Here is a 22,596-nt window from a genome sequence, read left to right as displayed (position 1 = left end):
CTGTAATGTAATTTGGATAAATGTATTTTTTTTTAAAATTAAATTATTTTTTAATTAATATTTAATAAAAATTTCTATTTAGAATAAGCTAATATTTTAAAGTAGATTTACTTTATTAAGTTTTTTTAAGTTATTAAAATTTTAAATTTTATCTTTGTAATTTTTAAATTTAGTTTCATAATTGATGACTCCTTAGCAATATTTAAAACACAAAAGGTAATATTACTAACTTTAGAATGGATTAACATCAACTTTATTAATATAAATTAATAAAAATTTGAAAAGAAAAATATTAAAATATATAATATAAAAAAGTAATTAATATATTTTAAATAGAATATAACAAGAAAAAATAAAAATTAAAGATTTTTATAATCAATAGAATTTAAAATAAATTAGAAATTTGCAAGTAAAACAGTCAGTCATTATAGTATGTAAAATTAATATTAAAAAACAGAGATTTTATTAGAGAATAATTTATTTATTAAGTATAAATCAATTTTAAAAATATAGATTTTACCTAATTAACAACAAAAGCTGAAAAAAATGAAATAAAATAGTTATTTTGGTGGATTTATAAAATTAATAAAAAGTAACTTGTTTGTAAATAGCCAAAACAAGGTTAACAAAAAAATTAAATTTAAGTCAATATATAAATATTTAATTTTAAAAGCAATTAAATCTGTTTACTTAAATAAAAAATATACTAATTTAAACCATAAGCTTAATGTATTAGAAAAAAAAATACAATTAATTATAAAAAATAAAATATTAATTTAATTTTTAATTTACTTGAAAGATATCTACCTATTTTTCTATTTTTTATAGCTAATGTTTATAACTAACTAATAGAAAAGTAAATAAGAAAGAAAAAAGCCGTTAACTAAATACTAAATGCTATTTATATTTAAAAACATTTAATATAAACTAAGAAGCTATAAATTTATAAATTAAAAATTATGATAAATATCTGATTTTCTATGCAAATTTTTAAATTCAACTCTTCTCAATCTAACCTAAAATTTTGATTAAAGTCTTTTTAAAAATTTTTGTAGATAAGAACAAAATAATGATAAATTTTATAATTTTAAAGAAATTACTTAAAATTTTAATTTAAAAAACTGTTTTAAGGAGATTTGAAAACTTTTATATAATATAATTCTTTCTTAAACATATTTCTACTTCATAAAACTATTTAATTTTTGAAAGAAAAATAAATTTGTGAAAAAAAGGCTGAAAGGTAATTTATATTTATTCTCTTAGATAACATAATTAAGTATATTTTTTTTATCTTATTACTTTTGACTATTGAAATTTAAAAAAAATAAGCTGTTGGTGAATTTATATTTAATTTTTTTAATAAAACATAAAATATGAAAAATAAGCTTTAAATTTATCTACGTAAAACGTTTTTTTTTATGAATTCATTGATAAAATAATAAAAATGAAATAACCAATAAAATAAAATGATTAAAAATATTGAATTTTTAATTCTGTCTATAAATTTAAAACTTTGGTTGTAGATATTTCCATAAAATAACTATTAAAATGTATAGATGTTTCTCAAGCCATATTATTTTTTATTTTCTAGTTAAGTAAATGAAAGCGCAATCATGATACTATTTATATACTGCTTCTTGAGCAGATTAGTTTTAAAATAATAATATGTTTATTATAATCATTTTTTGGAACAAACTAAGAACTTGCTTCAATATTTTTTTTAAAAATAAGTTTTAGAAAATTTAAATAAAGAAGTTCTAAGCAAATTAAATGAGCAAAGAAAAGTACAGGTATTAACCTAATTTTAATTCATAGATATCAATCTAATAATTTTCAAATTATTACTATTACCTTTTTTTTTTTATTCACTCAGGTTTGATTTAGAATAGAATCAATCAATCAATTATTCTTCCCTAAATTGAAATTTAAAAATTGAAGGTAAAGTAAAATTTTTTAGAAAGAAATAAGAAAATGAGAGTTTTATATGATTTGAATGAATGATAAATAATTGTTGGAAATTAGAAAAGTTGAAAATAATTCATAATTTAGATAAATTCAGGTGACATTAAAAAGTTTAAAAAGATAATACTTAATTTTAGAATAGAAAATATTAATAGTATTTTGAAAATGTTTTTCAAAAGTAAGTAAGAAATGTAATTATCATCTTAAATTTGAGAGAGAGATAAAAGGCAAATAAATAATTTAGGTAAAATATAAGTTAAATAATCACATATATATTATGCTTATATTTTTTAGGAAGTGTTTGGTCCTTACTTATTTACTTGTGATTAGCTTTTTAATTTTTTTTGTTTTAAAATGAATGAGATTTCCTCAATTGATTTTTTTTTGTTTTGAAGAAAATCTATTAAATAATTATGATGGTTGATGGAATTAATTTTTTAATATTATTTATAAAAAATATAAAAAAACAAATTGAAATTATATATTACTTAATTTCTGTAAATAATAATCAAAAGCAAAAAAGAATAAAAGACTCAGTATCAAAAACTAATATATTATTAACATTATTAATTATTATGCATCAGCACCCTTAGTTTCTATAGCAATAAATGCAGTAATTTTAAATCATCTTACCTATATATGCTTAACCATAAAATAATATTTTTCCTACATAAACATCGTTTACTCGTTCGCTGAGGTAAAGAATCTTTATTTATGCATCATTGATACCTTTTGTTTTAAATAGCCCTGTTGATAATTTTTATAAGCTTTTATTACAATTTAGTGCAGTGATTTTTAATAAAGCAAACTTTTTTGTCTTGCAAATTTTTTTGTTTTGAATAACTAAACGATAGTCTCTTTAATAGAGAGTAAGAAGATGAACTTTATTAACATGTATTATAAAATAATATAGGGAGATTAACTTAATAGATAAGAGTGAGCTAGAAAAAATATAAATATTTACAGTAAGTATTGGCAATTTAAACTATAATCGCTAGAAAGATATTGATTTTTATCCTAACCATTTGAGGAATTGCAATCAATTGCAATATAGTCAGGCTTAATTTGAAAAGAAGGCTTAAATTAATTAAATTTAAGATAAAGAGGATGATGTAGAAGAGATAAAAGATGATTAAATTAAAAGCAATGATATTATTAATTCAGGGGTTTAAAACTCTTTTAGAACTTTGTAAAAAAATGGCAAAATTAATCAAGACTTTAATGCCTTATCAAATAGTTTGAAGAATAACAAAGGAAATTAACAAGTCAGCCTAAGTAATCAACAATCTCTACAAAATTCTTAGCCTTAAAGGATGGAATCTCCTGACAAATTTAAAGGTAAATCAATCATATTTTGAATGAAAATATTTTTTTTTTGACCAATAAATACTTGTATCTAGCTTAATTTGTGTTTTTAAATTTAATTACTTCATATTTAAATCAAATAGATTCCATTATAGAGCAGAAAAGAAATAATAGACTCAGCAGACTTAATATTATAAAAGAAAAAGTATAGTAAAAAATAAAAGAATACAAAGCAACATGCAAGCTCAGTCAGAAATAGTAAAAGAATCAGCTGCTAAACCTCATGCAGATCAGTTAATTAAATGAATAACATTCTATTTAACAGCAAGAATCGGCTAATAAAAAAATAAATAAATGTTCTGACTTGTAAGAAAATATAGATAATGATAAAGTTCGTCATTATAATACAAGAAATTGTACTGCTAAAAAATATAATTGTTCTCAGTAATAAAATACAAATTTGAAATAAGATACTAAGAAAAGATAATCTATTATTTAAAAAGATGATGATGGGGACTTAGATGCAATATCTCCAAAATTATGCAAGAAAGTTAAAAAAAATTCAATAAGTAACAATAAAATAATTATAGAAAAGAAAAAGAAAGTATCTCGTTCAATATAAAAGTAATCTTTGGAATAACATGCGCAAAATTCTAAAATCCTGAGCTCTTGTGTTTCAGATAATGACTAGCTCACAGATGGGTTACAAAAAAATAAAAATTAAAAAAAAAATAATATGGAGCCAGTAAATGTAGTTTTGAATTAAGAGGCTGACAGAAGAATAACTAGGAGCACTGCTGCAGCTATTAAAAGCTAAGCTGACCAAAAAGAACAATAATTATAATCAAATTTATAATCTAATACTCAAAAATAAAGTACACCTAAAAATTAAAAATAAAGAAATAAATTATTTAAGGCCGTAGGTGTAGTAGAATAGGTTGATAAAAAATAAGTCTCTAAGAAAAAAAAATCAATAAATCTTCAAAAATAGAAAAAGTTAATTAACTCGACATAGTAACAGTAAAACAATACAAGAAATCGTTCAGCTTAACAAAATTTAAATTAAAAGTCTGATACCAAACAAAAAAAGTACTAAATTAAAAGCGAAGTTTACAGCAACAGTAGCGAGAGCGATACGAAGGAAAAAAAAACTGTAACTAAAAAAATTTAGGGTATTAAAAAAACTCAGTATGTAGAAGATATAGGTAGCAAGTCTAAAACTTAAAAGAAAAATCTTAAAGAGAATAACAAAAAATTAGTTGCATCAAAAATATAAGAAGACGAAGACTAATAAGATTTGAATCCTTTGAACGATGATGATGATGATGATTTATAGATAAGTCATTAATAGAATAGCCAATACCTAGAGTTGGAAGAGGATGAGGAGTCAGATTACGATTTTTAAGATTAAGGTGACAGAAGCTAAGACGAGAGCTTTATTGTGGAAAGTATTCACGAGCAAGAAATTTAAGATGAGGAGGAATAAGACGATCTTGATGAAAGCAGTTACTTGAGTGATGATATAAAATAATTAGAATAAGAAATTGATTAAGAGAAATACTTTTAGGAATCATTGACTGATTTTTATGATTACAATGAAGATGATTTGGAGGAAGAATTTAATATTTAAAGCGGAAGTGGAAGTGAAAGTGATAGTTCTTCAGAAATGGAATCTTCTGTTTCTAGGTTTGAATAAAATATACAGCCATAAATACAATCTTAAAATTTTTTTTCATCGAATATTAATTTTAATAATTAAATGCAAATTCCCACAATTTATATTTCTTCTGATGATAGCTTGATGGAAATTAAATTAGACCAAATTTGTAACAACTAATAAAAAAAGTAAGAGTCCTTTTAAAGTGAAGAAATACCCAAATTGGAGATTAACATTGAAAATGATTTAATTAATTAGATGTCTGATTACATCCTTTGCGGTCATTTAGAAAATCTCAAACAGATGATTCTTCAGTCAAAGTGTGATTTGCTAAATCTAAAATGCTACAAGTAAATAAATATTTTAATATATACTTGATCAAATATTTTTTTTTTCCTAAGACATAATCAATTTATTTATTGATGTAAATTAACTCTATTTATTATATAAAAGCCATGACAGGTTATTTGCAAATTAGTATCTATACAACAACTTCTTTTCAACTATAATACAATTTGCAGTAAAGCAAAGGACAAAGCAATTCAAGCTTGAGTTTCCAAAGTAAAAAATTTGATTTCTCAATATACTAATTAAAATATATATATATATAATCGCAATAGTTATAACATGCTTTAGAACTTTACTGATAACCTCTAAATTATACCCTCTGAATTTGAAGTTTTCAAAATATAAATATTCGAAGAGTAAGTGGAATACATTATGGATAATAAAATAATTTGTGATTTTACTGATACTTGTGTATACAATCCATTTTCTAAAGTTATTAGAGCTTTCAAAGGTCTCTACAAAAAGGCAATAGTAAACTTAGCGTAAACTTTTAATAAAAAACAATATAATATTAATAAATAAATAAAATATTTTAAAGACAAATATCTCACTTACCCAGAGTCATGAAAGACTTACAAGCCTCAGAGTTCTCAATTAAAGTCCAAAGCTCGTAATATTTCATTGAAAATAAAAAAAATCTAAATTAAACTTATTTTTTTTTTTACAGAGACATCAGAGGCAAGGAAATGCTAGAATTTATGAACAGCTTTCACTTTAAAGATATCAAAAAAATGGATGTAGCTTTTTTGAATGATAGGATCAAATACAGCAAATCCATACCAATTAATCTATATAAATCAGAAATGGGTTGTCTTAGCTAATTCATCAGATTCAAAGAGGCTGTAGAAAGAAATGCATATTTCCACAAAACAGTTGAGATAAATACATAAGAGTAATCAATCTACTAATTTCAGACTTTTTTATTCCATCCATTTAAATAAAAAATGGATCTCATTTGGATTTTTTAATTTATGGATTTATTAGATGAGAATTATTTTAATTATAAAAAGGTAAAATCTGAGTGATAGCTAATGGAAATACCTTACTAAATATATCAGATAAAAGAAGGACTAAAATATCTTTGATGGAATAAACTTTAAGATACAATATATTTCAACTTCTATTTTTAAATATCTTCTCAAGTTTATTTAGAAAACAGAAAATTCATTTAAAAATAAGTATATTATTGTTAGCAAAGATATAACAATTAAATATATTGAGTACTAGCTCATACTCGAATCTAAAAGATCTGATCTTCTTATTTAGCTTGCACAGAAAATTAACATTTTTCAAAGGATGCATAAATTTTGCTTACTTGGATTAGAAAATAATCCATTTTTAGATATTTCATCCACCCTTAAGCATTTTTAAAACAAAATACCTCGCCTTCCTAACCTCTATCAAGTACATTTCGAGATTCCAAAGTAAAATATCATCTTGTAATTTAAGTACATTATTTAAATAATTTTTATTTAAAAAAGGGTTTTAGATAAAAAGTAATCATAGAGATTTGGATTTATTTTGTCTCAGCTGAAAGAAGTTAGACATTTAACTATTTAAATAGTGGATAAAGAAAAAGAGTTAATCAGTCTCTATAATTATTCAGTTAACTTATGTAATGTATTTAAAGGAATCCAAGAAATGCAAAGTCTCAAATATTTAAACATTTCAATGATAAAGTATTTTTTTTTCTTAAAATACCTGCAAAGGTGAATTATTAATTTATTTTTTCAGTTATATAAATTAATATAGATATAACAGTAGATCTCAAAAAATAAGCAATAAAATCATTGAATAAATTAGTCTACTTCTCTAAAAATGCACAAATATATCTGAATTATATATGAGTTTTCCAATTTTAAATTAAACTCAATTAAAATAGCTTATAACTCCTATTTCTAATTTGTCTCTCAATGTTCTAGAACTGAATCTTGTTTCGTTAAATGTAAGCTACAAGACCTCTACTCATACTATGTATATTACCAATGGTAGGATTCATTAATATCACTACAAATACTTCTCTGTTGAAAAACTCATAATGGTCATGCAGAAACTTAGCAATGTCAAAAACTTTGATATATTCCTTAATCTAAATAGCCAGCAAGTCAAAAAACTTAAGGCCTTTAATAAGCTGTAGCAAGGTATCAATTCAATGTCGCTGCACTTGCAGTTTGACAGTGCAGTAATGGTTTTTGACTTCCATTAAGGAAAGCACTATAGAGTTGAGTTGAATTCTTTCAATATATAAAACTTTTTTAGTAACTCAAATGAAATCTGCAAAAATTTAATTGGAATATTTCTACCTTTAGATAATTTCATGATCACAAAAGTCAATAAATTCCTCTTCCATAATGTGTAATTACAAAATTTCTTTTATTTTATTTACATAATTTATAAAAAATTAACATGAATAGAAATATAATATCACCTGACCAAAATGCTTTCCTAATAGACAGCATTAAAAAGTGCATAGAGTAGTTAACAGAAGTATCTGAGATCAATATTATCCTTAAAATGAACCAAAATATAGAAATTTAATCTAAATTTATTGAATTTTTATCAGATTAAATCAAGAAACCTAAATTTGCTAAGCTCTAAAAACTATCCTTAGAAAAATTATGGTAAATAAAACAAAAATCAAATAATTAAAATTAAAACTTATTTTATTTTATTTTATTTAATTAGCGATGATGCTTTTAAGATTCAATCAATTAAAGAAATTTGTGAAAAGTTAATATAAAACAAAGGAAAGCTAAACTTGTCATCTATTGAATATGATTTTATAGCAAATCTATCTCCTAAGACAGTAGATTTTGTGATAAAAAGACACATGCCATAAAATTTTACTATAAGGACGATAAATAGTGACAAGATAACTATCGGATAAGGAATTCTTGAATGTTGCATGATGTATTTAGCAAACTTCAAAAATTTGGATAAAGCAAGCTTTGCATTTGAGAACATGTATGTGGATGATTTAATTATGATTAATGTAGTGTAAGATATTATAGCATCAATAAAGTCATGTGTTGATTTCAAGCTTATCTTACAAAAGTATTTTTTTAATTTTAAATGAAAGCTAAACTAATAAATATGTTTATATTTAAATTAAAGTTTTAGATTAAACCAACAGAATTTGCCCATATTTAAACCTATTTCATAGTATGCAAATCTAAAGCAACTATAAATCATTGGCAATTACGAGTAATTAAATATACTTTCAATAAATATTAAGTAATCTAAATAATATTTAAATAGTAAAAGACTTAAGGAAGTTAATGGAGTTATAAACCTTGAGAGAAACAGTTCTTCAGAAGAAGAAGACTCAGACCATTAGATAGCTTTACAAGATCAAAAACTCTAGTAAGACAGATTCTTAATATACTTAAGTGAAATACTAAGACAAAGCAACACACTTACAAAATTCACATATAGACCATACATTTAAGGGTAAATAAATACTTAATATTGAATGTTTAAATAAAAAAAATATTTTATTTAGTCAATAAATATTAAATAAAAATCTATCAATCAATCAATCAAAAATATTAATTAATTTTAATATAATTTAGATAAAAATTCTCAAACTTTAGCATGATCAGAAGCATAAGAAACTTAGGCTTCTGTAAGTCTTTAAAAGATTTTAAGATAGAACTAGAAGATGCTATTAAGCAGCATATATTTGCTGAACTAAATAATAAACTATCAAAACACTATGACAAAAAAAGAAGAATATGCCAAATAATTAAACTGATGCAAGCCAAGCAAGTTTTAGGAAAACTAAAGCGTATTGAACTCTTCCATGAAATCTTATAAGAATTTTACTGAAAATAAGAACATACTAAATTATTTCTTTTTTACTTATTCTCTTCCATCCACCATCGACCTATCTATTCATCTATCAATACTAAATATTTTGTTTTAATATATTAATTAATATGTGGCTCTTAGAATCATTTTATATATTATTTATTTAAAATTATAATTTTATAATGAAAATTTTACATAATTTTTATCTTCAAAAAAAAAAAATTTATTTGCATGAAAAGTATACCTTATTTGCTTCTTTTAAGTAAGTTATTTTAAATTAAAAATGGAATATTTTGATAAAAAATTGACCATTTTGAAAAACTGCTAAATTTATGCGAGTTCCCATTTTATTTTTAGAGGTTTTACTGTATTACGTTTATTTATAAAAAAGTTCTACAAATTTAGTTATCTAATTATATATAATTAATTAATATATATTATCAAAAAATTAATTATAAAATTAAACATCAAATAAAAATTGTATGTTTTATTAAAATTGAATATTATTTAATAACTATATCCTTGTAATATGAAGATTGATTATGATTTTTTAGAATTTAGAATTTTTGGTAGAGCTATTTTGAGAATTATTTGAAGCTTGGAATAATATGTATGTATGATTGATTGAAATAATAATTTTAAAGGCTAAAAGAATTGAAATATCTAATAGTATTAATAAACAAATTTAATCAACTCATTTAGTTTAGTAATCAAAAATAATGCTCTGAAAGCTTGTAAAAGTTTTAAGGATAAGAATTAATTTAATTTATCTTTTTGTATAAAAAAATTAAAATAAGCTTAGATTATAAAAACAAGCAAGCAAATGGCAACAAGACCTGAAAATATATGTCCTCCTGAAATAGTAATTAGCTATTAATTAGATTAAAATTAAGTTTCATCATGAGTTTTACTCTCATAGCTGATAATTTCATGTGATAAATACATTTTTTTGTAAAAATTAAAGTACTATAATCAGGATGAAGCTGTTAAGTATACTAATTCTACAAGAATTATTGAAATTCAAGAATAATTAACTGGTAAAATAGTTTTATAAATTTAAATAAGCATCAAATAATTTGGAAATTTTTGCTTTAAATACTCAACTTAAAAGCATTTAAAAAGCCTATAAGGTGAATTTAGCTGATTGAAGTTTTAAATTAGAATGATGCGAATTTAATATAATTTAGAGATTTTGCTAAAAATATTTCATTAAATAAAGAAAGATGCATTGAATTATTAAATATACCTGAAGGCGAGGATTAATTAATCCTTGATATTGGATGTGGAAGTGGATTATCTGGAGCTTAGTTAAGTGAGCACAATCATCACTGGGTTGGTATTGATATTTCAAGAGATATGTTAAATGTAGCAGTAGAAAGAGAGAGCGAAGGAGATCTCTATGAAATAGATATGGGATAAGGATTTAATTTCCGTCATGGTGTTTTTGATTCTGCAATTTCCGTTTCTGCTTTATAATGGTTATGTGTAGCATCTAAAAAGTCATACAATCCTGTTGCTCGTCTTAAAAAATTCTTTTAAAGCTTATATAATAGTTTGCGTGCAGGTGGAAAAGCTGTATTATAATTTTATCCTGATGGAGCCTAATAACTAGAAATGATTACAACTGCTGCTATGAAGTGTGGTTTTGGAGGTGGTGTAGTCGTTGACTATCCCAACTCTGCTAAGGCCAAGAAACTCTACTTAGTCATTTAAGCTGGTGGTGATACAAGAGAATAAAATATAGTAATGATAAACGGATTAGAAGACGAAAACGAAGAAGAAGCCAAATTCAATGCAGCTCAAAAGTATTATTCTTATCAATCATTAGAAGACTGTATTTACATAATATTAAAGCTATTTTATAATATTTTTTAATTCAAAACTTTAATGCATAAACTACAGCTTCTGCTAATAATTTTTGCATTATAATTAAATTTGTTTCTTTTGCATTTAATTTCTTAGGTAAAAGTAAATTCATAAAGCTAAAAAGCCAAAAATAAAGAGCAAAGAATGGATTTAAAATAAGAAGGAAAGACAAAGAGCATAAGGAAGAGAAGTAAGACCAGATAGTAAATATACCGGAAGAAAGAGATCAGGTCCTTCCAAGTACTTAAAATGAAACATTTAATATTGCCAGATAAAAAGATAGATATATAGATTAATAAATATACGTTATTTATGTTTGTTGGAAAAGTAGAGATAAAAATTTTTTTACAACAATACAATTATGTGTTTCATTATGATAATTATAATCAAAATAATAGTGTAATAATAATTAAATATACTATTTGTAAAGTAATTCAGATAATTGATTGGTTATTTATTGATTTATTTAATTAAGAATAAATTATATTGAATAAAATAACTTATAAAAGAGAGGATTTTTATTTTTATTTTATAAAAGTTACTTTTCAGATTCAAATCTTCTGTTTTGAAATACTGAAAAAATTGTTGAAAGTTTCTAAATTTTCTTATGAATTTTAATGACTACTCTCAACAAAACCTTTATTTAGATCACTGAAAACTCCTGTGTTTTGCCACTTCTATGATTCTATAGTAGATTTTTAGGTTATTTAATTTAAGCTCTGCAGCTTTTAATTATTGCTAATATTCTAAAATGTCGAATCTTTAATTTATTTAAATTCAGTTTCTATCTCTTCTTTTAAATATTTTGGAATCAAATCAACAACTTCATTCTGTTTTGAGATTTTAATAGGTTTATACTTATCCTAATCAAATGTATTTTAAATATAACTAATTCAAGTAAAATAAATTTATCAATACAAAATAGGTTGCTAAAATGTATTCCTAGGGATTCTTTTTAGTAGGAAAAGATGGTAAGCATATATTTATCTAAGATGGCTTATGTTCTCTATTATAAATTCTCATCAAATGTTCACTTTTGCTGTTTACTACTCCACTTTTTAGCATCGAATTACATATCAAAAATTTTGGATTCTTTTTCTTTTTATGTTTTTACTTTAAAAAAAAGTTGAATTTTAAATTATTTTATATTAAAAAGGTTTAATAAGATAAGGAGGATATTATGAAATTATAAAATATTTATTTATAATTTTTTCATAAATTATTTGGTTTTATCAGCAAAAAACCTAAAAAATTGATTTATTTCAACCCTACCTTTATTTTGAATAAAACAAAATTGTCTTTCTTAAAGTTATTTAAGAATAAAGCAAAAATACTAAAAAATTGAATCAAATCATGCCAAATCATTGGATGATTATTCAATTTTATAGTTTTAGTGTAAGTAAAAACCTTTAAAAATTATAGTTATGCTTTTAAAATGTGATAAATTAAAAGTAATTTTATTAATTTTCAAATTACTGGTTTTTCCAAATCTCTAGAATGGAAGGCTGAAGCTATTGATTTCGAATATAAGTCATAAATTCGAGTAAATTATTGTTCTACACTTACCATAGAAGAATTCATTATTTTTTATTTAAATAAATCTACACTGTTACTTGCTCCCTAAAGTGAAGACATCTAGTCTTGATTAGTATTTTATAAATTTTACTTAGAAGAGCTTTCATTGTTTTGCTAGTTAAGCAAGCTTATTTGAGAGTTTTGGCTTTCGAATTACTACTCACTTTTTTCCATGTTTTTCTTAATCATGTGTTGTATAGAAGGTACAGGCTATTCATTGTTGCTCAAATCAGATAAAGGTTCTGAGTTAAAAGTTTTAGAAGGCTTTTCCTAAATAATTTAGCTTGGGGCAAACATTTCTAATGATCCTTTATTATCTTAATGTTAAGTAATAAAATCAAATTTAGATTGCTGCATATCTTCTTCTTTTTAATAGTTTTCATCATTTTATTCTTCGAACGTATTTTAAGATTAAATGTTTTTTTTAGATGAGTAAAGCTGTTCTAATTCATCTTTAAGTCTATTGATTTTCACATCTAATGATTTTAACTACTTACTATATCCGACTTATTTTTTAAATCTATCTTATCCCTCAGGCTTAACAAAAATCAATATATTTCCTGAAAGATTATCTGGAGACATGCTTCAATTTTTTTATAAAATAGAAATTATCTTTATTCCTTTTACAATAATTGCGGCTTTACCTTAGATACTTGTTTTATGTATTTATTAGCTCACTGAATATTTGTTTACTTGTAGGGCTCATTGATTATTTAGATAGAAGATTTTCTTTTACTGATGATGAATGGCTTAATTTTAATGATTTATCCTCATTTTTTTTGCTTATTATTAACAATATACAAAAAATAAAATAAATCTATGCATTTTGTTGATTCTAAATATTTGCTGGTAGAATAGGTTTGAAAAGAGCTATATTTGCTGTTTTAATCTTTGCTGTGATATTGTTTAAATAAAATTTACAAAAAACGCTCAGCTAATGAATATTTTCTGGAATCATTATTTTTCGATATTTTGAATTAGTGTCCTAAATGAGAGTTTTTAAGCTCCAATGCTTGAGAGTCAATCTATTATTACTAATCAATTGATCTTAGAGTTATAGCTCCTGAAAGTTCATCTTTTGTTTTTTCTCCATATCTTTTAAAATTATGTTTGGAGTCTTTTGTTAAAAAAAGTACTCTATTAGTAAAGTAAAAGTAGAAAAATGGAATAATTGGTAGATACTCTTCAAAGAATTAGTTCCTTGCTGATTATTACTTTACTCAATAGCTTTTTTATTGCTGCTTATTTGAGGAAACATTAATCTTATAAAAATATCAATCAATCAATATATATATATATATAAAAAGTCTTGTTTCTACTTTAATAAAAAAAACTGATAATTACTATGAAATACTCAAGTAATTAAATGCAACATGAAGGTAACATTTATGTTATTATTATTAATGATATAAATGTAAAATAAAATAATTTGCTGATATGTTCTCTCAAAACTATTAAATATGGAAGAAAGTATAGATCAAATAAGAAGAAAGAAATTCATAAATAAATATATAACTAATTTTTAAAGAATCAATCAATTTAATTCATGATAATTAATTTAGGTTTCTTTAAATCTAAATGAAAAATCTCCATACAATTTCAAAATAGAACAAATATTATTTTGATATAAAAATGTGATAATTACAAATATTTTATACTACTTAACACAGATAAAATAGATATTTGAACAGCGTAACATAAAAAACTAAATAAACCATACTATATTTCAATCATGATATAAATATATTTACATTGATATTAAAATGTTTTTTATTTAGGATATTAATAATTTACAGTAAGCACTTGTGTATAAAATTATAATTTGTAGAGTTTTTGAGTAGAATAGTTTAATTATCATAAATAGATTATTATTTATACGTTTAAAAAATCATTCAGTTAATAGTGCTTTACTTTATCTGTTTACTTTATATATAGAGAAAAAGGTCGTTTAGCGCCTAAGGATGAGTTAGTATTCAAATCATTTTTTATAAAATCAGTAAATATTTGTGTATACGCAAAAAAAATTTTTACAGTTTTTGAGTAGAGTAGTTTAATTATTATAAATAGATTATTATTGTGTTAATTATTGATCGTATTATTTGTTTACTTTTTATTTTAGATGTTAAATTTTGAAAGCTTTCGTGAAGTAATAAGCATCAAACCCATATTTTAATTTTCAAATACATTTAGTAAAATAATAAATTTCTTAAATATAATTTTTTACAAAGTATGATTCTTTGTAAAATATTAAGCAGGATACTTTAATCATGATATAAATATAAATTAATTTCGTTGTAATTTTTTAGGAAATAAATAATTTGCAGTATTTATTTATATAATAAATAATATGTAGAGTTAATTAGATATTTAGTTTAATTGTTATAAACAGATTATAATTTATATCACTTAATAATTGATTATACAGTTATTAAGTGATTAGTGTTATTAGTTTTCTTTTGTATGAAACATATTTTTTATTTTTAAATTCTTGTAATAATCTTTAAAAAATCTATTTTTTAATTTTTTAATTCAAAGAATAAAATAATGAAATTTTTAAATACAATTTTTCCATATAATAGAAAATTAGTTAAAAAATAATGAATAGATTACTTTAATCATGGTATTAATAAATATAAATTTGGATCTAAGCTTTTTAGGGAATAAATAATTTACAATAAATATTAGTTGTGTTTTGTAATTAATAATTTTTAGAGTAGAGTAGAGTATTTTATTTAATTATTATAAATAGATTTTTATGAATATATATTCATTTTATAAATTAATCAGTTAACTAGTTAGTGATCAGTGTTATTGATTTTCTTTTTATTTTAGATATTTAATTTAAGGTTTTTTAATGCTTTCTGCAAAATAATGCGTATCAAACCCCGTTTTTTCACTTTCGAATTCATCGAGATCAAATAATGAATCAGATTCTTCTATTTTTTCCTAAGTCAATTTTTTAATATTTTCTAATCTTCTTTTTACAGTTAGATTTTTTGTGATTACTTCCCACAACTTTTCTTTAGATTTAGTTGTAATTTCCAAAAATTTAGTTTCACATTTCTTATTAAAAAATAAACTTTTACTATCCTCCATGCTCATTTTTACTTTGTTTAAGTTGTTCAAAATTTAAGTCTCATCTAATGTACTCAATTTATCAGAATTAGATGAAACAAGCGACACTGACTTTGTTGATAAAACACTAAATTTCGATTTATCTTATAGCTAACTATTCTTTATTATAGTAGATGACACTGGGTTAAAATTCGAATTTTGTAAGATCTTTTCTTTATCATAATTAATAATATGTGAGTAAACTTCTTCCGCCTTCCTGTAATTTTAGGGTGTTCCTAAACCTTTCTCATGCATTTTGCCAATTTTATATAAACTGATTATATCTAGTTTTTGGAAATTACTTTTAGTGTAATCGAGAATATTTTTAAAGTAAATTTAAGATTCTTATGTTTTACCTTAAACTAAAAGTAATTTCCCCATCCTGTAGTTAAGAGAAAAATCAAATTTTTAAGAATTTAACTTAGAATAATTATCAAATTATTATTTATAAATTTTTTCTGCTTAATCTAAATTTTTTAAAGTACCATACCCTTTTTCTAATATCAATCCATTAAGAATTTCAATGTTTTTTTCACCCATGTTAGACAGATATTAAATATACAAATTGAGGAATGCAAAATCTTTAAAATGCTTAGCAAGTCTAACCATATCATAGCGAAAGCAATCACTGCCTAAGAAAAATAACTCTTTCATTAGCTAATAGGCTCCTTAGAAGTCTCTACAGAAATGATCACCTGTTATTTTTAGCTAAATCTATATTTTCATACAAGAAGGTATAAGTAATTTACAGCCTTGCTAGAGATATTACATTAATTTTTATTTGATTTTAGAATCTATTTGATTATATTAATTGAATAATATTGTGGCTAATTTTGTATGGGCTTTTAAGTGTAAATTGTCTGCAGCTTAGCAGAGTAAATCTATGTAATTATTAAAATCAAAGGGATGGTTAGACTACAAACCAAATTTTATTAAAAACTCAACTGCGAATTAACCTATAACGTTTTGGTTTTGGTTTAAGATAGATTGAAGAAATTCTTATTCTTTCTAGGATACATTTTTCAAAGATTTTTTAATAAAAATATTATTTGAAGGCTCTACATTTCTATTTAAATCTAAGTTTAAATTCTAAAAGGAGTGATATAACGAATAATCCCTTTGTTGATTGTTAATCAATATTTCTAAAAATACATTCATAAATTAACTGACACCGCTTTTCAGCTATTCAAATTTTTTTTTTTCGTCTGTTGTTTCAAACGTTGATAAGGCGTCATGAATGGATAAAAAGTTTTCATTTTATTGGTCCAGCTTACAAAAAAATGTTTTTATTTTTGTTGAAGCAAAGTCAGACCCAAAGAAAAATGGTAATTCATCATTGAGGAGCTAGTTTTCATTCTCTCCTTCAGAACAATTAAGGGTAAAATAAATAATATCTGCAAGCAATGAGTTCTGATATTCCATACCTTAAATAATATATTGACCCAAATCAAAAAATTAGAATGTAGCTAATTACTTTAAAAATTTTTAGCCAAGCTAATTACTTTAATGAACGGAACCCTCAATACCATAAAAATACATAAGAGATTAAATTGCTGCTGAATATGGTTTATCCTAATTATTTTCTAAAAATTCAATTATTTAAGATCTTAATTCTTTAGGACAGGCTAGAAAACCTTTGCTTTTGAAAGAAGGTAATTTATAGTCAGCCTATTATTTAATTAAAGGCTAAGAATTATGTGAGATGTGAAGATTTGTATTAATAGAATTATTTGTGCTAAATGGGCTAATTTTTAAAGATTTTTTAGAGTTTTATTATGTTTTCTCAATGCATTTTTGTATTTTATGTCTGATATCCTCCTCAGTAAGATTGCAGCTAGTAATTTATTACTCATAATTAGATATAGCAATTTAAGGTTAAAAATCGCTACTGCATTACCCTATCTTTGAAGCTCTAGATAAGCTCAACATACTGTTTTCGGATGAAATAGATGGAACATCCAAAGATAGATTATTGAAGAGAAAATTATTAGAAGTGGTAAGAATGCTCAAAAAATCTTGGAAGCTGAATCCATCCTAGATAGAAAGATACTTGATATAGTATAGTTTATTATATATTTCTTCAGGTAAGGTTAGTCCTTCTATTTTTTTATAATATTATAACTGAAAGTAAAAGGGATGTCTATCATTATTTTTTTATAATTATTTAGCAACATAGCAATTCTTAGGAGCAAGCTTGTGCTAGTTTCTTTGAGAGTTTAGTTCTTCATCTAAATTTTCTTTGTCCTTTTACTAATCATTCAAGATATAAAAAGGTAAATATATAGCTTTCATAGATTTGTTTTTGTAGTTAGTATAATTAATATTTATTTTTTGATTAATTTATTACACTTTTACAGGGTCGATGAGCTTTTGATAAGATTTTGTTCTATTCTTATAATCACAATTTGATTTACTTATTTATTTATTTATATATAAATTTAATATTTTCTGAATCCCTTCCTTCACCTTATAAATTTTTTACCAATTAAATTTTTAATGCAGACTTTATAAACATAATTAAATAATTGGAAATAAGAATGCGTTTAAATTTCTAATTCTTTTGAAAGTGAATTTTTTATTATTTCTATTTGGAGAAATTTAATTAGCGATCAGCCCTTTATTTGATGTTATCTAAACGCTTATAAACATATATTTTTATTTATTTATAAGTTAATCATGATAAAAAGTTTACTCTAATTTGATTCTGTTTTTGTAAAATAAATTTTTCTTCAGTAAATCTTTTTGAAAAAATGTTTAATAAGATAATGATTGGGTATTTTTATCAAAACGCTAATCAAAATAGGAAATTTTATTGACACTCGTTCTATAAGCGAACAAATTAAAAAAAAATTTGATAGAAAATAGCAGAAATATTATTCATTAATTTTGCATTCAATTTTCTAATGGTAAAATTAACTCTTGTTAAGCTTGAATGCTAATTCTTTCCCTTAAAATGCAAAAAATAATCTTAGAACTTATATAATTTGTTAGATTATTCGATAATAAACATCCCAAAAAACAAAATAATGTTTTTATAACTACTTTTATTTTTAAAAATTTCTGGCCTTAATTTGGTATACAATATTATAAAATAACTGAATACTTTTTCCCCATTAAATTTGACAAATTCTTTTCATTATATCATAAAGTAATTACTAAATTCTTATACATTTAATTTATTATATCAGTTTATTGAAATTGCTAACTCTATAATTTTTTTGTACTTTCTTAATACATTTAGCTTAGCTTCGAAGATATGTTTTTCCTTAAAATTTAAATATTTCGATTGTTTTTTCCTTTAATTTTTTCAAGATAGTTATGAACTAATTAGATTTCATCCTCTAAAATTATTATTATTTAAACATAAAATCAAATTAGAAATCATTTTATTTATTTTAAAATTGTGGTTAAATTAATTATATTAAAAAAAATTATTTCTATTTCAAAACCTCTATTTATTTTTCACATCTAACCTTGTGTTCAAAAACTTATCTTAATAATACAAATAAATTGTTTACTTCAATTTAATGCAAGCATGATAATTATTATCAAATTAACTTTTTTAAGTTTATATTTCTAAGTTACTCAAAAATAAGGCATATAGAATAATAAACATAATGTTAATATATATTAATTATAAAATATATTTTAAATTATGAAAATAAATTATGTTTTTATTGAATAAAATAATTAAAATAAAACTACTTTTATTATTATAACTATAGATAAGTTACTATTTTTACTGAATATTATATAATATTTTCTATTTTTATAAAAAAATACAATTTATGGCATAAAATTACTAAATTTTCCCCAATAGAAATTATTTAGCTATGCTTATTTTTAGAAAGTATTTTTTTATCCAGAAAAAAAGTAATTGATTGTTATTTCCGAATGTAAAAGATTATTTTGTTATTTTGATTCTATGCCTTTTTGTTAATAAGCTTGTTAAGTACTTAACAATAATTAATTTTATTTATGTAGTTTACAAAGAATTTGAATCTAAACCACATTAATCTAACCAATTTTTACCACAAAAAAAGATACAATACACTAAAAATTCATTTTTAACATAAAAATTTATTAAATTAACTATGTAATTATGTAATATTTTTAGAAGGTAATTTTAGCTTTTTTTTATCGATTTATATTTAAATTAATTATCATTTTGATCTATAAAATATTCTTTAAATTTTTGCTATATTTTATAATATTTTAATTTTATAATTTGGTTATAAAAGTTAATACTGTAAGCTCGGGTAGCTCAGTTGGTTAGAGCGTGGGTCTAATAAACCCAAGGTCGAGGGTTCAAGCCCCTCCCGGAGCATTTTTTATTAAATATTACTTGTTTAGCTTCTAATTTTTTTTAAATATGAAATTAAATAGTTTGATAAGAATTAAAAAATTGAATTTTTGAGTAATTACAAAGAAAACAATTTCTAAAAAAACATCTGTGTTAAAAATATATATAAATCATCTAGCTCGGGTAGCTCAGTTGGTTAGAGCGTGGGTCTAATAAACCCAAGGTCGAGGGTTCAAGCCCCTCCCGGAGCATTTTTTATCCAAAAAAAATTGATATAAATAATTACTAAAAAATTTGTAAAAAGTATTAGATTCTCTTTTTATTTCAAAAATAGCTACAATAAAAATACTATTTATTAAATCATATGAAAGAGAGATAAAAATTGTATTAATATTTAACTTAGTTCGATTGATTGAGTTATTTAATTTTTTTAACATCAAATTACAAAAAATTAAAATGCTTTTGTTCAGCTCGGGTAGCTCAGTTGGTTAGAGCGTGGGTCTAATAAACCCAAGGTCGAGGGTTCAAGCCCCTCCCGGAGCATTTTTTTTAAACAATTTAAAAATGTTTGATCAATATTTTTCGTATAAAAATAAATGCAATAAATTAAATATAAAACAGAATTCAAATTTAATATAAAAATATTTTTTTCATAATAAATTTAGCTAAAATTAATTAATTAACTTATGATAAATAAATATGAAAAAATATATACAATTTTCTTTATTTTCTTATTAATTTTTCTAATTTTTAATTCATCTCTTTTTCTTTTGAATAGGTTCGAAATAATCAAAACCATCCATTACATCAGATTATACACTTTGATCAAAACCATAGGATTGTGATGCACCAACAATATCTTCACTTGAAGTAAACATTGGATTCTTTATTTACGGAAGATAAATATTAATAAATAGAAAAATAAATAAGCAAAATTCAATTACTCTATGGTCTTTTTTATTCTTATAACTGTAAGGATCTCTGTTAGAGTCTTAAAAGTCATCGATATCTTCATCAAGATATTCGTTTGAATCATCGTTTTATAATTTATTTTCTTACATTATTAATTTTATTTTAGCAAAATACCAAAATTTAAACAAAAATATAATTTACTTTAATTTTTATTTTTGTAACTTACTCCTACATAGCCATCATCTAAGTCATAAGATTAAGGATCACCTAATCCACTGCTACCTGCAAATTTATTTTTTTTAGGATCATCTTTTTTCTTTTTAGGATCATTTGTTTTATTGCCTTTACCATATGCCCCAAAGCCAGCTTCTGACAAATCATAAGCATAAGGATCACCAGCTAATATAATTTTTAATAAATTAAAAATTGATGAGGAATTTTATTATTTAGAAATTAACTGATAAAATATTTCTCTTCTTACATTTACTATTGTGATTGGCATCATCATCATCATCGTCATAATCATAATTATATGGATCTTTTGCAGGCTTCAAGGGTGCATCTAAATCATATTCGTATGGATCTTTTGCAGGCTTTAAGGGTGCATCTAAATCATATTCGTAAGGATCTTTAGCTGCATTGAAATCAAAACCATATTTTCCAGTTTATGTAAAAGGATCTTTTTACTAAGATGAAGTTGATCCTAATCCTGCAATATTATATATGCTAGAAACTGCACTTATATTTTTAGAATTGCCTCCTCTAATTTTATTTACTGCAGTTGGTGGTGGTTTTTTTTCCTCTACAACAGGAGCAGGTTGAGGTTTCTTCTTATTTTTATTCTTTTGAGCCTCTAATTCATCTTATTCTTTTTTCAATTTTTCCTATCTTTCTTTTTCCTCCTTTTCTTTTCTTTCATTCTCTTCTCTTTCAATTCTATCAAGCATATCATCCTTGTCTTCAGCAGTCCAATTATCTTTCTTTACTTCATATTTATCATAGCTCTAATCGTAGCTGTTTCTGCTTTCCTCTACATTATCCTTCTCCTTTTCTTTTGCGTTATATGCTTGTAAGAAGATTTTGCTAAAAACTTGCTGATTTGCTAAAAATAATAAATTTTACTATCATTATTATAGCTTACAGAGAAATTATTTAAATTTGCATTTGAATAATCCAAAGCATTTTTAGGCGAATTCATTGCAACTAATCCATTTTCAAGAATATGCACATAGTCAGTAAATATATTTAAAAATAATGGCTTGCTTGAATCTGGAGTTTTTCTAAAATTTATATCGTTTTCTAATTGCTTTCTTTGAACCTTTGAGTTAATTGCAACTTCTTTTTTGAACACTTCAAGTGTGTAATCTAATCTAAAAAAATCTAAGAATTCATAAATCAACTCTAAACACATTTATCCTTTTAAATTTAATGAAAGCCTTAAGAAAAAGAATTCAACTTGTATATTATTTAATTTACCATATTCTATGCTTTTTAAATTTTGCAATTGAGGATGTTCCCATTAGAAGCCAGCGCTGTCTTTTATACCCTTAGATTAATTATCTATAATCTAATAATAATTAATTTGTTGATTAATTATTTCTTTCAATAAAATGGTTTATAAAATTAATTTAAAATCTCACACTTTGAATGTTTAAAGCTTGAGTTTGGCTCTCATATTATCTAGAAAGCCATCCTTCTGCATGTTTTGCTAAACTAAAATTTTAAGCTAATCTAATGATAACAT

At 23.0% G+C, this 22,596-nt stretch overlaps 5 protein-coding genes across 5 annotated transcripts; 2 read left to right on the top strand and 3 right to left on the bottom strand. All coding sequences in view use genetic code 6, as the record gives it.

Annotated features, from left to right (window-relative positions):
* Positions 1-2,411: 2,411 nt before the first annotated feature.
* TTHERM_00305600 (hypothetical protein) lies at positions 2,412-9,279 on the top strand. Its single transcript, XM_001021032.2, has 15 exons — positions 2,412-2,659; positions 2,876-3,300; positions 3,411-5,274; positions 5,378-5,485; positions 5,545-5,754; positions 5,811-5,882; positions 5,940-6,164; positions 6,283-6,696; positions 6,754-6,951; positions 7,007-7,627; positions 7,687-7,893; positions 7,958-8,326; positions 8,387-8,476; positions 8,531-8,722; positions 8,845-9,279. The coding sequence occupies exons 1-15, from the start codon at positions 2,538-2,540 to the stop codon at positions 9,098-9,100; spliced, it is 5,373 nt and encodes a 1,790-aa protein (XP_001021032.2). The 5' UTR covers positions 2,412-2,537; the 3' UTR covers positions 9,101-9,279.
* Positions 9,280-9,905: 626 nt separating this feature from the next.
* TTHERM_00305590 (methyltransferase) lies at positions 9,906-11,201 on the top strand (the record flags this gene model as incomplete). Its single annotated transcript, XM_001021031.2, has 4 exons — positions 9,906-9,944; positions 10,047-10,119; positions 10,302-10,887; positions 11,045-11,201. The coding sequence occupies 4 exons, from the start codon at positions 9,906-9,908 to the stop codon at positions 11,199-11,201; spliced, it is 855 nt and encodes a 284-aa protein (XP_001021031.2).
* Positions 11,202-11,499: 298 nt separating this feature from the next.
* Positions 11,500-13,781, bottom strand: TTHERM_00305580 (hypothetical protein; the record flags this gene model as incomplete). The annotated part of the gene is made up of 6 exons (XM_001021030.2): positions 11,500-11,811; positions 11,867-12,061; positions 12,425-13,106; positions 13,168-13,305; positions 13,445-13,640; positions 13,706-13,781. The coding sequence occupies 6 exons, from the start codon at positions 13,779-13,781 to the stop codon at positions 11,500-11,502; spliced, it is 1,599 nt and encodes a 532-aa protein (XP_001021030.2).
* Positions 13,782-15,325: 1,544 nt separating this feature from the next.
* On the bottom strand, positions 15,326-17,566 carry TTHERM_00305570 (hypothetical protein; the record flags this gene model as incomplete). The annotated part of the gene is made up of 1 exon (XM_001021029.2): positions 15,326-17,566. The coding sequence occupies one exon, from the start codon at positions 17,564-17,566 to the stop codon at positions 15,326-15,328; it is 2,241 nt and encodes a 746-aa protein (XP_001021029.2).
* Positions 17,567-20,695: 3,129 nt separating this feature from the next.
* Positions 20,696-22,596, bottom strand: TTHERM_00305510 (fop amine-terminal dimerization domain protein; the record flags this gene model as incomplete). The annotated part of the gene is made up of 7 exons (XM_001021028.2): positions 20,696-20,824; positions 20,885-20,994; positions 21,054-21,251; positions 21,334-21,918; positions 21,975-22,268; positions 22,329-22,419; positions 22,495-22,596. The coding sequence occupies 7 exons, from the start codon at positions 22,594-22,596 to the stop codon at positions 20,696-20,698; spliced, it is 1,509 nt and encodes a 502-aa protein (XP_001021028.2).

This window comes from Tetrahymena thermophila, assembly GCF_000189635.1.
Source record: "Tetrahymena thermophila SB210 genomic scaffold scf_8254551, whole genome shotgun sequence".
NCBI lineage: Eukaryota > Ciliophora > Oligohymenophorea > Hymenostomatida > Tetrahymenidae > Tetrahymena > Tetrahymena thermophila.
The sequence above is the reverse complement of the archived record's forward strand: the minus strand, read 5'-3'. Positions and strand labels throughout refer to the sequence as shown.